The sequence below is a fragment of the Falco cherrug genome, chromosome 2 (genome assembly GCF_023634085.1).
Source record: "Falco cherrug isolate bFalChe1 chromosome 2, bFalChe1.pri, whole genome shotgun sequence".
NCBI classification, from domain to species: Eukaryota; Metazoa; Chordata; class Aves; order Falconiformes; family Falconidae; genus Falco; species Falco cherrug.
The window spans coordinates 64,898,329-64,915,013 of NC_073698.1; the positions used below are offsets into that span (position 1 = coordinate 64,898,329).

The following is a 16,685-nucleotide window of genomic DNA, read 5'->3' on the forward strand; positions in this document are numbered from 1 at the left end:
AATGTTCTGATAGAGTAGCCTGAAAGTGAAATACAAACACACCTATCCAATTCTATAAAGTATAAAAATAATACAGGCAAAAGATTGTACCTAAACTTTATATTCATCTCACCCACACTGAAAAAGGAAGACTCATTCTTGTGCTGAATTTCAAGAGTACCAGAGTATTCATGGAATAATGATTTATTTCTCAGGTTTTCAGCCAGGTTTTCTCTCAGCATTTTCCCTCTACAAGAACAATATGGAATTTGTGAATGTAATAATATCAAGTTCTGTGTCTTTAACATCCCAGCTACACTTCCTTTTTCATTTAAAATCAGCCTGTAGCTGACTCTTTGCTGTTTTAGTGACAGTCTCTGGTGTGGATTAATCTTTGTCAACTTGTTTTTAATTTTAAAAATCAACACAAGCAACTTGCCATGGTTCAATATTTATGTAGGGTTATAAAAAAACTCAGGACTAGGCATAACAACAGTTAGTGCTACCTTTTTATGGTATATGGGATGTTCAACTCTACAAAACAGATTACGTTTCAGATTAGAAGTAGCTTGCGTGTCATATTTTGAATGTGTGTAAAATGATCATTTGGTTCAATAATGTAGCATGAGTCCAATTTAGTTTTGTTTGCACTACTGTTCTCAACAAAATAAATGTGTGCAGAGATAATTGATGAAGCATGCTTTAAACAGAAGATTCTAAACAACATTTCACTTTTCTTCCCCCTCATTTCGTTTCCACTATTACTGCAAATGTGCTGATGCTGAAATACACACAGGGCACTTGCACCTTTTTGAAAAGACTATGAGATATAGCTTGTATGTACCCTTGTATTTGTTTTTTAGAAACTGGTCCAAGAAACAGTCATTTCTGAGTTCTGCATATGTGTATGTTATTTCAATTCCTCATGTAATTTTCATAGTCTTTTATATTCTTCATGGTAGATCTCTCCTACAGTCCTCTGGGGTTTTTATCAGGGATGTGATGGCACTTCTGATACTGAAGTTTCTCTGCAGAAGCTCCTTTCTACTGGGACTCCAGGGGAAAAGACCAGATGAGTGGTAGGTAGAGATCTCACAGATGGACTCCTGCGTGGTATGTGCATGGTAGGATCTTGAAGTTCCGGGCATGAGAGGTGTCATGTTTTCTTGTCTGAGAAATGCACTCTTTTCCCTGAAAAATGAGATCTATGATTAAGAAGAAATGGCAACACCAGTGGCAGTGGCATATCAGCAGATACGAAGAATAACTTGTTTTCAGGAGTGGAAGAAACACAGGAGAGACATTAAAGGAGCCTTGATTCTGCCACCAGAGCCTCCTGCACTGTACAGTTGGAAGGGTTACATGGTCCTATAACGTGAACACTTCAGCATTGCATTGAATGTGAGGATGCAAGGAAAGGCCTGTAAATAGTTGTTAGGATTTGGAGGAAAAAATCACAGTAGGGCGTTTGAGAAGTCCCATAAAGATAAGGCTCCTGTACAACCAAAAAAGATTAAAGGAACGTTGAGAATGCCCAACAATGATGAAAGTGATGACAGCTTAATTTAATGATCCCCAAGAACTTGGAAGTTACTGAACTAAAATCTGTGAGAGTCCTCGGGAATGAAAGGAGGAAGCCGAGAGGGTATAGTGATGTAAGTTGTAGTGCTGCTTCTGTTGTCCGTGTGCAACACTATGCCTATGGTCAGAGACAAACCTGGAAATGAAGTATGAGAAAAATAAGCCGTTTCATTGCCACAATTTTTTGATTCCATCGAGCTGTCTGCAGTCGTTTAAAGATAATCATAGAGGTGTTTACCCATCGAATGCTACTGTTCATGTGATGTGAAAGAGGAGATAGGTGCAGTCTAATTGGTTCTGCCAACCAATACTCAAAAGAATATTGCCATCTTTAAACTGCTATGTAATTTGCTGATGCTGAGCAGAGAAGAAATCCTTCTAATAGGAGCTTTTCTATATGCCAACAGCAAGGGAAAATATTCAGATTATTTTCCTGGAGATAGAGGCTATTGCTGTTTGGAAAACACTGCATTACACCATCTGTTTCCTTCTGATTGTGCACCACCATAGCCATTGTTGTGATTAATTTCTTTGCTTCTAGGCACAAATGTGAGTGCTCAAAAGAAGATTAAAAGCTTGTTTTGCGGACAGGGATGTAGCTAATGGCTAGCTTTCAGCAGGACTGTGTGTACTTAATAACTTTACAACTCAAGTCATCAATCTTCTGCGTGCATTTGGTATATGAAGAAAGCAAGGAGAATGTCCTTTTGCTTCACTGTAATAATCCTCTACAAAAAACCAGCAAATTTTTGGTGAGGTTTCCACCATATGCCACTAGTGTCACCACACACTCAAAACACCGCTGGGACAGAAAGTCACTTTTCATAGAATCATTTAGGTTGGAAAAGACCTTTCAGATCATCAAGTCCAACCATAAACCTAATAAAGCACGTGCCTTAGTGCCAACATCTACACATCTTTTAAATACTTCCAGCAATGGTGACTCCCCCGCTTCCCTGGGCAGCCTGTTCCAATGCTTGATAACCCTTTTGGTGAAGAAGTTTTTCCTAACACCTAATCTAAACCTCCCCTGGTGCAACTTGAGGTTGTTTCCTCTCATGCTGTCTACCTTGTTTTCTAGCTAGTGGCTTGGTTGCTGGAAGAAGATGTGTAGTTTCAATAGCACCCTACTTGATTGTCAGACTGGGCTCTTCATTCACGAGGCTGGTGTTCCCCAGAAGCCCCAAACAAGTAGTATCTGCCAGGCAGGAGGAAAGCCCTGATGGCTGGCAATCTCCTGTAGGCATCTCCTGGTCAGATTTCATGCCTCCACTGGGAAACATAGTACAGTGACAGTGTGTATCATGGTGGTTTTGCACCACTAAGTTGTTCCCTTCCTTCCTTTTAATTCCTGTATTACTTAAATAAGCTTGGTAGGCCTTTGTTCCAGGAAGAGTAGCGCAGCTGCAATATGCAGTGGTCCATCTGCTTAGTATAATGAAGTTGGAAAGCAAGTGATATTTGCATTAAATGCATCAATTCTTATTTGATACTTTTCTTGATCATCACATTTCAAGACTGTCATGTTTGCCTGTGATTTCATGTTGAAAGGTGAAAATTTTCCAGCTAAAACTGTGATGATTCTCCTCTGTTAACGAGGTATATTCAAACTAGTATTTTGTAATAGGTTACTTAAATATTTACTTCAGTGTGACTTAACTAAAGGTTATCTGTTTGAATTTGCTTTCAATGTAATAGTTGGTACACCATATTTCAAAACTTTTTCATTTTTATGTACGTAATGGTGTATATTGGGGTTGTGGCAGATCTCTGGGCACACAGGACACAGTTAAACAGAACGGAGAGGAAAATGTTGACTGCCAAGTAAAGCAGCATTATCAGTTTCCTCTCTCCTGTACTGAAAGAGACAGGGGGAACAGACAGTGTAGGGTTTCCTGATATGTTTTAAGAAAGCCTGGGATTCATTTCCCCTCCCTTCCTTCCTATTAGTTGTTTGTTAACTCCCAGGAAGATTCAGGTTTTTCTTGTGAGACCTCTCTGCTCGCACATTCTGGGAATGGACTTTGCCTTTGAGGGGCTCGGTCCTCACTTCTGGGCAAATGCAGGGGGAGGAAGAAGAGGTGGATGGATTATAAGAGTCTGACTTAGGGCAAATGAACTGAAAAGGAGTTTCTAATAGACAACTTTGTGTTCACAACGGTGTTTTCTTTTAATTTGCTGGCATAAGCACAGACCCCTGAGGGTGTTTCAGATACAGAAGCAGGATATGCAGCAAGTGTCAGCGTGAGATTTCTGCCCTTGGAGTGCTGAGTTGTGAACTTACAAGGAAGACTATAAAGTTCTAAGTTGCCCTTCTTCAGGAGAAACTTTGGATGTCTCTTTGCATCAGCTAACATCCTTCACAATAAGGAGAAGGATGCGAAGACGGAGGCGATAGTACCAGCTACTTGGGATGAGCAGCAGCTTTGGATCACTGTGCGCGGCTGGAGCACAATAACAAACAGGATGTTTTGGTGGGGGTTTTCTTCATCTGAAACAGCACAGGGCTGTTAGTTTGGCTACAGTTATTTTGGATGAAGCACTGAAAACCAGACTGTTTCACACTTTATTTTTTTTTTTTTAATTTCATCTGCTAATCTGACCTGCTTACGTGAGAAGCTGTGCCTCCTTTGTTCATACTAGCCACACTGAAAGCAGATGGAAAGCTGTGGCAAGACGTCCTGTCTGCTGAGTGTGGTATGCTAGGAACTGAGAGGGTCTTGCAGCTTCATGCAGAAACTGTCTTGGCATTTTTAGTCCATTAAGTACAACTGATTTTTCTTTTCTCTTTCTAGTAAAACCATGTATTAGTTTCTGAGGAAAAGCACAGACAATAAAAATAACTTCACTGCACCCATTTCCAGCTCTTTACAACTGCATCCTTTTTATATCTTTTTGGGTAGCATTTGAATTTGATGAAGAAAATTTATGTTCCATTAACACTTAGAAGGAAAATCACAGTATCTTTCAGTACATTGGAAGAGTGTAATCTGGAAGAGCTGATTTTTTATTTCCTTTGGTGAATAACTTGGTGAAGATAAGAGATACACATCCATGTCTCAACGACGCCTTTTAAGGGAAGGACATGAAAGTCATTTTAGGATCCTACCAAGATTCATCCAAATCCTTCATGGTAGACGGCACTCACGAAATAACCCACGCCAAATATGCTCTGGTGAGGTGAATGTATAGGTGATGCTGTAGTACAATTTGTATCTACATAGGCTGTTGCACTTAAATTTGAGTAGCGTGTCAGGTGAATATGAGCAGTAAGTAGCTTAGTATTTGTGTTGCTGATTATCTCAACTGATGTTTCTTGTAAGAATAAGTATTTTTTCTCAAAGCATACTCATGTAGGGATCCAGCAACTGTTATGGTTAAAAAGTACGTATCTCTATCCATGTTAGATACAACTCATGGATAGTGATTACCCTCTGTCACCAGTACTGAACTGGAGAGAACATTGTATCTTGGTTTTCCTTGCAGGTCCAGGTGTATGATAGTATCTAATGGTTTACACCAACTCGCCTCTGATACTCTAGAAGAACTTCTGAGTGCTTCACTCTTAAAAAAATTAATTACACCAAAAAATTATTTTTGACTGTACTCAAAAAATCAGGAAGCCTCCGTTCTTTAAGTGTAATGTTCTAAATTTAGGGCTTGCCACCACTTGTTCAATCTTAAAGTCCGTTTCATATATTATGCAGTGTAATAATATGTTAGTGTGACTGAAATTATATAATCTTTGTGTTTAGTAAAGCTAGATTTTGTTGGGTATTTTTCTCTGAAATATATTAACCCTGACTGGCTGAGATAACCTGGAGCAGATTTTTCAATAATTAATTAATCCTTTCTTGGGTTTATATGCACAATGACCTATTATGGTTTTAAAAAAGAAGACTCTATTTTTTGGGGGGGGGGGTTTGGTTTTTTTTTGTTTTGTTTCTTTTAAAATTAATTTGGAGCATATGAAATTGAAATCAACATAAGCTGAGCTGCCTTTATAGGAAAATATTATATTTTCAAGGCCTTTCAGTATTTCTTTCTTCAATGTTGACAATCTTAGAAAAAAATAGGAAGATAAAACTATCTCCCTGGTGGTTCCTTTTGCTCACACCTTCTTTTGTACTGTACTCGCTGAGTGTTTTGTCAACTGTTTTGGTTGGAATGGAAATTGTAAGTTTTTTTGATAACCTTCTTTTTCATAACTTTTGAAATGTAAACATTTCACTTTTCTTGATTTTTCAGTTCTGGGCACTCATGAGGCCAAGTTTGGTACCCTTAGGAATGCTAACTAAGAAATGATCAAGATTTAACATGAATTCTATTCAGCTCAGATTAGAAAAAGTTTTTATGTTAATTGCTGTTAATCAGAGTAAAGAAAATTCAGAAAAAAAATAGTATTTTAAACACATGGGATGCCATCTTACAAAGCAAAGGAAAACAAGGCAGCCTTAAATTTCAGTTTTACCTTCATGTAGGATTCAACCATCACTTGGTAGTAATCACACTGCAGTCAAGTTCAAAGTGTAGCCATAAAAGTTAGCACTTGCACCAGTTATTTTATAACATGTATGTACTTAGGAGTTTCGAGTGCCTGCTGGCCATTCATGAATGGATTGGAGCTAATTCCAAATATAGGCAAAGCCTTGACTGCAGAGGAGGAAAACACAAGCTTAATATATTGAACCCATTCTAACATACAATTTTCCTTGTTTTAGCCTAATCTCCTTCAGACTCAGATCCTTAATATAAATCTTGTAATGCTATACAGTCATCTCTTACTTACAGGTTCCTTTCACTATATATAGGTGTGTATAGTCAGAAAATTGTATATTTCTGTAGGAAGTTGTCTGTCTTCTCCCCACCCATTTTATTATTATTCCAAAACTCCTTTTGATTGTGTTGCAGCCTTTTCTGTTTGAAGTCTTCAAGTATGTAAAAATTCTGTTTCCTTTCCTTCCTGTTACCCATTTTATATTGGCAGTAGGAAAGCAATTACATGCTTCTAATGTTTACCTTATATATCCAGTAAGAGTTATTCCATTGTTTTGATCAAAGCCATTTTACGACCCTTTGGACTGATAAGAGTTTTCCTGCCTTCCTGGTGGCAGACCTCAGTTAGCATTCAGTGGCCCTTCCAGACCAAATGCATACAGAAGGTGGTTCAAGGATTTAGGTTGTGGAAGGGGAGAGGTACTGCAGCCTGGAAACATTTTGTCCTGTGGGTACACTGGGTAAATTACAATTTTGGCAAGCATGTATTTCCAAAGTAAATGTGCTTGTGACTCTGAATCCCATGATGTATGCATCTCTCTTCTCCTTGTGACAAAATTAAGGCACTCTGTCCTGTTGTCCCAGGTCTCTCAGAGCTTTGATCTCTCTTCATTAGCATCTCTAGAAATGGCTGAAGACAGGTTTGCTCGCTGTCACTTCCCCCTTCCCCCACATGTTAAAATCTAATACAGAATATAGAAATCATTGCATGAACAGTAAATGTCGTAGTTCATACATTGATTTTGCATTACCTTATGTACTTTAATAAGGGAAGCTGGGCTCGCTTCCAGAGTCGTCATGCTTCATCAAATCCATCTCTGTTTTTATTTTCATTTTAACAAAGCAGACTTTATTTACTTACAGCTCATGGACAGCTGGATCTGTCCTCCTTGGCCTAATCCTCATTGCATTGCTCTCTGCAGGTGTCTCTTACCCAGGGAAGGCTGTGTTGCCTTTATCCCCTCATGCTGGTAGAGCTCTGGCTCTGGTGACACTTGCTCTTTGGGACCAGGTGCTGTGTGACCCCTCCTGCCTGGGTAGGAAGGGCCCAGATTGGTATGGGCAGGCTCGTGTGAGACAGCGTCATGGTTTCTACATCTATCCCTGACTGTACATATTCTGTGTGTTTCTGCATCTTTAGCTGCAGGCAGGTGGGACAGCAGTTGTAGAGTTTGTGGAAGATTTCAGCCCTGGAAAGATGTGGCTTCAAGCAGTCTTCTGTGGAGATGTCTCCTGTCAGCGGGGGAGATTTTCCAAGGTGCTGACCTGCTGTGGTCCTTTGTGATGGGCTTCCCGGTGTGGTACTCGCAGACCATCCTTTGAGGTTCTCCCTCTGCTCACTTTCTCTAAGCAAATGGGAACAGTAGGTCAGCTTGAGAGCTGTAAAACAAGTCTGTCAAGTGGGGACTCCAGACACATCCGTCTTCAGTCTGCGCTGCGCTTAGTATGTACAGGGAGTATCTTCGGAGGCATCCTGTAGCCTGTGTCTTTTCACACTGAATTCAGGTTGGTTTTCTGATGAAGATGACTAAAGCTCCGAGGCAGTTTGCTTTTGTGTGTACATTGTAGGCATGTAATGAATGGATGGATGAGAAGACTGTCTGTGTCCCAGGGTCCTCGAATCCAATGCAGAGAAGTTCTGTGGTGAGATACAGTGAGGCAGCGCTGTAATGTGGGTGTCTAATACTAATGGACTTTGTAGTCAAAGAGTCAGACGAAGCCTGGTTAATCCACCACAAATAGTGAAGAGGAGTCTAGAGGAAGAGTACTGTTGCATCTTCTGTGTCAGCCGAGGGGATGGAGATGAGTGCATCTTGTCCTGGAGCTGTAAGAGTATTTCTGTTGGATATTGGGCACTCTTGTATGGGGAGAGGCTGTTAGTTCATAGGTGGGATAGCAAAATGCATGGATGCAGAAAAAGTCAGAATGAGCATATGTCAAACTGAATACGTTAATATAGCAGACCATACTGAAGTATCTCAAGACTTCAGCATAGTCAAAGCCTTCCTGGAGCCTGTGTAAACACTGAGATTTACGGTCAGTGTTTAAGTCTGCCACTACAACTTCATCACTGTTAGTCCCCATGCTAGATAGGTCCAGGCGTAAGGCTGTTTGCTGTATTCGCACCTTTGTTTGCTGGCTGGTTAAATGTGTTGAAAAGGTTGGGGGTTTTTTGAGATTTCAGGTTTCCATGCTTGAAACTTCCATTACCTGTCCTGCTGGAAATGCTCTTGCACTTTTTCCAGCAGAAAGTTGGAGAAGAGAGTTGGGTATGAATCCATAGCAGAAGTGAAAAACTGCAGTGAAATACTAAACCTGTGAGTAAGCAATTAATTGAATACAACTAGTTCCAGATAGTGTTCTGAATATCTGTGTGAAAAACAGTTTTGCTTTGCCTTATTAAAGCCTAACATGGGTGAAAATATGCTTAGGGCTTCAGCCTATAGCCTAGATACACTGGATCAGACACTGGGTGTATCAGTGGTCTGTAGATATTCAGGGTGGGGACATGAGGGGAGAACACTGTAATTAAAGAGATAATTACAAGAACAATGGCATTACTAGAGGAAAATATATTTGTAAAGTCATCTTGTGCCACCTGTTGCATTTATGGAACAAAGTTCAATTAATATGAAAGCTCTTACCTTCTCAGGGTAGTTTGTTCTGAGCAGAGGAAGGGAAAAGTGGACATTTTTCTTCTCTGATAATGAATGAGCGAGGAATTTCTGTAGCAGAAATGAAGAGCTATTATTTTTTCTCAGAATGGTGTTCGTGGCTGGGTTTTGTGGCAAGGGGTGAGTTGGCTTAACTTTATAATAACTCCTAGATCTTGTAAAGGTGAACAGATTTGTGCAGTCTGCTAAGTCAGGAGTGTGTAAGGTGTGTGGCTTGGGACTGTGTTCTTAGAAGCATTCTGAACTCTGTTTTATATGTGCCAAAAAAGCATGCATTTCAAGAATCTTAATATAAATTTTGCTAGCTCATTGTTTCTTGAAAACACACTGTTCACAGAATGCATGTCATTAGAAGAGTCTGAATGGTAGATGGTACTGTCTGGATTTTATTTCAAATTCCCTTTCCCAAAGGAAGTAAAATATTAAATATTTTAGGATCTAAATTTTCATATAAAGTTTTTATAGAGTTTTCTTTCCTCTCAAATAGCACCCCCTCCAAACTTGTTACCATTTAATATCTGTGATGTGTGTAAATTAAATGATGTATTTGCCTCAGCCAAGTTAGTGCAAAGTGTGCACATCAGCAAAACCAGTCACAGCTGCCATCCTTCCAAAGACAGAAATGTTCGCAAGCAAATATGCCTGTCAAGAGTGAGTTGCTGCTTCTCTCACAAATCAGTTTCAGAGCATCATCACAATTTATAGGGCAGTTTCTGCTGCTGGAATGTGTTCAGTATAGATTTTCTGATAAAGAGGTTGTTACTGTTTGGTGACAAGGGCAAATGTTGGTTTTCTTCCTTCACTTAGGTGTCTGTATTGACTTGTCCTATAAAACCGAGGGACCCTAGCCTCCTTTATTACCTGCTTTTTTCTGAAATTTTTAATTTGAGGGGGTGTGGTATATTAAAATCTTCATTCTTTATGTTAAAAAATAGAAGTGAAGGAAATGCATAGTTTGAGGGGTGTATTTTACAATCACATTAAGATGCATGCTGTGACAGAAAGTAGCAACATCTAAAATGAATGACATTATCACCAGATTTCTGAGTGGTCCCACTCAAGATCCTGAAATTCCTTATTATTTCCCATTTCTTGTGATAAAAAGTGATTTGAATTCCATTTTAAACAACAAAATTATAATATTGTAAATTACAATGTTATAAAAGTTACTCTTAAACATTTTTGGAACCTTAACTTGGGGGGAAAAATTGTTTTTTCTCTAGCTGCGTGCATAATAATGAAGGAATATGTAGGCTCTGGGATACTGATATACAGGCCATATACTTTTATTCCCCTGGATGATGATTCCTCCAAGAAAACAAGGGCTTTTAAGAAGCTTTCCAATTAGAGAGACACACACACACAGAATTAGGGGCAATATAAGACCTTGCCCCTAAGCTTCTGTTCCAATAGGTCCACTAAGCCTGAACTCCTTGCACCTGTTCCCTTGCCCCTCAGACCTCCCCAATGTCTGCCTATGATTTTCTCTTTGTCCCTGTTTGCTAAGATTGAAGCTGCCCTTGAGTCTTCTTACAAGGAACAGACCTTTTCTAAGGGTTGCTGTGGCGTGACATTACCGGTTGTGTGTGTGTATGGAGAAAAAAAATGTCAAAAGTAGTAATTTTTGACAAAAACTATTGTTGGTTCAATACATGTAAAATGAATCCTCAGAAAACAAAATCTAACTATGCCTGCATCTCTTGGAATGGGGGAAAAAATGCCTTCCTGACCATTAGTGCTATTTGAAACACCCTTTTCTTTAGAGACACTAGCATGTATGGCATTAGTGCCATAGTATGCAGTTGAGTTAGTAGAAATTGATATTTTCAATAGCCAGTGAAGAATATATGAATAAAAGAACTTACTGTTTCCCTACTGAATAAGCAGAGATACTTTGCTTCAGTAATTTAGAGAAAAATGACTTAACTGATCTTATAGAATGCTTTTGCTTTTCCATATGGAAAATTATACAAGGTATTTGCTCTGTGGGCAGAACCAGTCCTGGAGCCAGGATGTAACTTTATTTACTCCCTTTATCTTCTTCATTGTTCTTTCAAGAAGTTTCCAGTCTTATGTGCTGTTGCAATCTGTTTAGCTATACTAACGTCACAGGTAAGAAGATGGCCTGCACTACTTCCTTTTACTGTGTATGCTCGTAGTGTTTAACAGAATCCTACATGATCTTCAAATTAACTTCAAAGGTTAAGCTAACCTGAAAAGGTTGAACATACATGGCCTCATGGTAAAGCACACTAAGTTAAAAGGATCAAAGTTTATTGTAAGATTTCCAGCACTTCCTGATTGAAGATGGCTTTTGCATTTATTTATTTTATCTTATTGGAGAGCCACTAGGTCTTCTTCCAAAGCAGGAAGTGAAAATCAATGCAACTTTTATGTGTTTCATTTCTTGCTCAGTGATTTACACAAAAAAAATCCCAACCCAAAAAGATTCTATTTTAGTCAGCAGTTAATCCAGCTTCACACACGACTTCTGTTTCTTGCACTTCAACTCAAGTATGGCATGAAACCTTCCTCAATCTTGTTTGTCAGTGGGGTTTTTTTGAAGATAATGGACAAGGACTGCTGACAGTCTTAGTTTTCATTTTCACATTTACTTACTCTTAGCATCTGTCAGCAGCCTTTGGTGTCACTGACGGTGAGTTTGTCAGCTTGCACACAATTTGGAGTGAAGCTGTTGAATAGGTTTGTTCTTTCCTTTTGGAGTGAGTGGAGCCAAAGAACCGATTGGAGGACCCTGCAGAAATCTTCTGTAGGGGGTGCTGCTTCTTATCCCTTCTTATCCCCAGGTGGAAAAAATACAAGATTTTTCCACCTGCACTTCCATCAGCATGCAGTGAGTCTCAGCCTCATCTAACTATTTTAACCAGACTTACACTTATTTTTCATTTCAAAGCTTCTAGACTATTTTGGAACTCTTTTAAATAGAGGCCACAGAAAAATGAGTCTAATGAGCAAATTAGAAGAGGACTTTGAAGGACTCAGTGGGAGTAGCTTGCAGTTGTCTTTTAGCAAAGAGTTTTGTCCACTGAAGAAACAGGTAGCAGTTGGTGGGGCAGTTGGGAGAGAATGATCCTTTAATTTCAGATGTGAGTGATTATTCAAGAGTGTACTTTTAAATATTGTGACTAGTACAATTCTGGTGACAATTTATCATAGAGTTGTCCTGGATTACTATAACAGTAGTGATTTGTGAATTACCTACAGTAATCTTAATCTGGATGGGGCTCTATTCTGAAAATCATCAGGAGTTTCAGACGAATGGTTTTAACATTGTTGCTTAATTGCTTTCATCATAATTCTCTGAATGATTCCATCTTTTTATTTACTTCTCTGAGAAATCACTTTAGAAGTCTCCCCAGAGCATGACATAGAGTTTATGTTAATATTTGTCAGAGGGCTAGTTGAAGAGCCTGCTTATATGTGTCATTTGGCTTTAGGAGACGGAGCTACTTGCTTTTCAGGCTTTTATTTGAAGGAAAGATGCAATTTATATTTCCCTCCTTTTCTTCTTCTAGGTGAAAGTCATAAGCTTTCATGAAACACAAGCAACTTGTTCCATGCAGTGAGTCTATGGAGCAGAATTACCCTTTAATTCCTAAACCTTCATGATTAAAAAATAAGTATTTTGTCTGGTTTAGCCAAACACTTACCTAATTGTTACTGTCTTTGGTGGATTCCAAAGGTGCATATGAGAAAATGGATAGGGATCAATAGGTCAGTTATTTCTAAAGAGAGCTAGCATGTGAAATGAAGAATTGAAGATACTACCTCTATCCTTTTACATTACAGAAGTTTTACTTTTCCAACGCTGTATGTCATAGCTGTTTTTTTGAGACAGAAACTCAAAATGTGTCCTTCGTGGGAGCCAAACCCACACAGCTCTCCTTCAGCTCACTTTCAAACTCCCTAGCTTTTACCATCTAAAACTTTCAGATTTTAATAGTGTGTTCAGACATTTTAACTGGACTGTGCATATGGGGCACAGATAATGCTTTGCTGCCTGTCTCTGTATCATCTACCATGATGGCTATCAAAGATTGTTTAAGGACTTCAGGTGCAAGTACAGGTGGTGTCTATTACCTTCTTCAGTGTAAACTTTTACCCTTTTGGTTGTTAACATTTGACCTTGGTTCCTTCTCTGATGTTTTTCTGATTTCCAGCTATTGACAATTACGTTCTTTGTCTGCAAGGTAAGCTGCAGTAATAATTTTTGCAGATGTTGTCATGTGACTTTGTAGAGTTATTTTAGGGATAGATTCCTTGAATAAAAAAAAAATAAAGCTGCTGAGGTTTTTTCAGTGAAATAACTTCTAATTACACAGGAAAACAAAGTTGAGAAGTAAAATTCACTGATGTCAGTAAAATGAAAACATTTTATGGTATGCTTTGTGTACAGAAATATGTGATTTTTTACTTGAATCAGGTAAGATGTGACAGTCTGTAGATGCACATGCTGAATAATGTTAGTGCTAACTTACTGTTTCTTTAAAAGATACTTCCTTTAGGACTGAATGAAGTATATACATTGCTTGTGATGAAATCTTGCAATGCTTCACAGGTGGAACTGTTTGTAGACAACAATGCCCTATGGCAGAAAAGGCATCAGATAAATCAAATATACATTTAGTCATCTTTTAAGTCAAGCAGCTAGACAAAATGTGTATTTAAGATAGCCTGAGGAGAGATTGCTTTTTTTTTTTTCCTGAGTGTGACTGGAACTTTTAAGATTTACATTGTCAGACAAAGAGATTAATATGTTTTGTGGTTTGAGAGAGGAGCTGCTTCGGCTCAGGTGACTGGCTGTATGGTGCTACTTAAGCATCACACGAGCCACCGAGGCTCAAAGACAGAGTGATGTAAACGGAAAATGGGTACATCAGCCAAAAAATGCAACCCTCAGTGTCCTCGCTTGGTCCTTTGGGTCCCTAGGTATCACCGCTTTGTGAGTACAGTTTTCACAGTGCCCCAAAATACCCTCTGGGAATGCTAGATTTGCCACCCTGAACTGCAGTGGTGTCCTTAAGCAAGGAGATCCTCAGCTTACATCCCATGAGGCGTCCCAGTCTGCTTAGCATGCTCCCAGCGTGAGTAATGGGCACCTGCAGTTCAGCATGAAACCAACCTCTGCTGCTGTTTTCACTGAAGATGTGTTAGAGGAGGTTTGATGGTACTGACTTTTAATATTAGAACTTTAAAATGTAAGAGCTGACCTAGTGGCCCTGAACAAAGCCTATTTCCTTGCCAAAGGAAGGACTTGGCGTTTGGGCCCAGCTCTTGGAATTTCTTTCTATATTAAATTGCATACCATCTGGTCTGTATTTAGACAGAGAAGTTCGGTTGTGTTGGAAAAAATTCTAATGAACCTTTAGGTTTTGAGGTATAAGGAGATTGTTTTGAGGATCATGCCCTTGGATTCAGGTAACAGCTTTCTGCCTAAAGGTGCCTAAGCCACGATTTGGCAATGAATCCAGTTTACTGCCTAAACAACTGGAATTTGGGGGTTTGAGGTTAAAGCTCTTACAAGAGTTATGGATCCTCCACCCAGTATTTTCCACTCTGGCATGCTTCCAGTATAAAAAAGAGAGGAGGTATTCCCAAGTCCATTTTACCAGATGGGATTTCAGCCATTCACCCCATTTCAGGTCACCTCAGTTTAGCCTCCTTCAGTGTTACAAAGTAACCCAGCATATTTTTCGGGAACAAGGAGTCATAAACAGAGTGATGACAACTGTTTTCCACATTAGATTGCTTCCTTCTCTCAGTTATGAAAACCTATTATTATTATTGTTTACATTTAAACAATGAGAATGCTCTGTCCCTTCTCCTGTCCCAGCACATGCCAGCCTCGAACCCTCACGGTCCAGAGGATTTTTACAGATGCTCTGCAACACAACTGTGGTAACACAGTGCTGCCCCGAAGTCTCCTCTCCAAACAATAGGCTTGTTCGCTCTTGAATAGTTTAAATTTTTTAAAACAATTTCCTCTATGTGACTCTGTTTATTTTAGAAAGGAAAAAACAGATTGCTGTTGGTGCCTGCAAAGAGCACCAAGTGCTTCTAAGACAGAAAGCACGTTTTAGAGCACAATACCAATGGTTAAGCAAGTGAGGGGAGACAATAAAGCAATAATATAAGAACAGAGAAAATTTGACAAAGTAGGCTTCGGGTTACAGTTTGCAAAATTGTGGAGCACACCAGAAATATACTCATTAGCTCCTAATCTCTGCTGTTGCACGGGAGACAGTAACTTCAGTGGAATAACTTCCACAGATGGGAGTGGGCTCATGTTAGGCCTGAGTCCATTTCTCAGTGTTTAGGCTTCAGGAGAAACTTCAGTTGCTGGTTTATAGCACTGAACTTGATCTGAAGACCTGCCTGCAAAAGGAGCATTTGCACAAGCTCTTTGTCAGCTAACTGCTGCTGGCTGCACCTGTGAATCTTTAAACGCCCGTGAATCCACCCCAGCTGGGCTGGCTGAAGCTGAATACCAGTCAGCTTCCACGAGGTGCCAGATGGATGCATGCTGCTTTTTTTGGGCAATGTAATGGTAGAGCTGCAAGTCTTTTCCTTCTACTCAGGTACAGTAAGAGCTTCTTTCTTCTTGCCTGAAGCTGAAAACACAAAATAAGCTCAATGAAGTCATCAATTTTTGTTGTTGGTTTGTGGAGACTAATATACTTACATGCTTTTACTTATTTGTAGCTGAGCTGCTGTTTCCTTCACTAGCTAATAAACTAGGGAGATTAAAAAAGAAAATGTGGATTGTTTTTTTCTGCTCTGGGGAATTATATGCAGCTAACAATAGGGACTTGAACCCATCTTATGTGTAAGGTGCATCAAATTTGTTCATAGCATGGGGAAAGAAATTCCAATGAAGAAAAAACCCTTAGAGCTGTTAGAAAACATTTCCAGAATCTCAGACTGGAAAAAAAATGGAATATTTGCAGGCCACTTACATCTTACTTACCCAAGTGCTCTGAAGAAGCCTGTACAAGATATTTCTTAAACAAAAATCCCATTTCTTGCCCTGAAGTTTCCCTCCAAAATGTAGTGCAGCAACTAAATACTCATTGTGGTGTGGGGATACTTTTAATGTTCCTTTGCTGCTGGTTTCTTTGTCTGAGCAGTGTCTTTGCTTCTTTCCTGATCCTTTGAATTGACTGGGTATCTGTATTTGTTATTCCTCAGTATTGGCTGAATATATATATGAATATATATATGTGAAAAGGTGTGTATGTGTTCAGCATTGGCTAAACTGCTGTGGTGTGGGGATCAAGCAGGAGCAGTCACTGGATGCTCTGTCTTTGAGTAAGGGGAGATGGAGGCTTCTGGCAAAGGACATAAAATCTGTCCTGTTAAAAAGACACTGTTAAATACTTCAAAGATTGGCTGCAGGATGAGACCTGAATTGAAGAGGCCTTATTTGCTGCCACCATAGCGCAGGGAACTACAAAGAGCGCCCTCACCTTTGATCCACTTTCCCCATTCACTTAGTGGGAATACAAGGGTAAGGGCTAAGTTAAAATTAGGTTGAACTAATCAGGTATGTGCTTGGTAAGGCAGGAGGTGGTGGAAACTAAATGCGCTTTTTGCAGAGGCAACAAGAGGAAGAGTGGCTGGGGCTTGTTTCTGCATTGTCTCTTACTCCTGTGA

The 16,685-nt window shown here is 39.4% G+C and overlaps 1 protein-coding gene across 16 annotated transcripts in view; it reads left to right on the top strand.

The window, feature by feature from the left end:
* The window catches only part of MCF2L (MCF.2 cell line derived transforming sequence like), a 164,366-nt gene that overhangs the window by 57,798 nt on the left and 89,883 nt on the right, over positions 1-16,685 (top strand). Inside the window, exon 1 of one of the 16 annotated variants that reach the window (XM_055702334.1) lies at positions 3,542-4,735. The exons of 14 other annotated variants lie outside the window; for them this stretch is intronic. In XM_055702334.1, coding sequence (XP_055558309.1) covers positions 4,615-4,735 — 121 coding nt within the window. In that variant the 5' untranslated portion in view covers positions 3,542-4,614. Of the gene's footprint in view, positions 1-3,541; positions 4,741-16,685 lie in introns of those variants that run through there. One more of the 16 variants, XM_055702328.1, reaches the window with a different exon arrangement.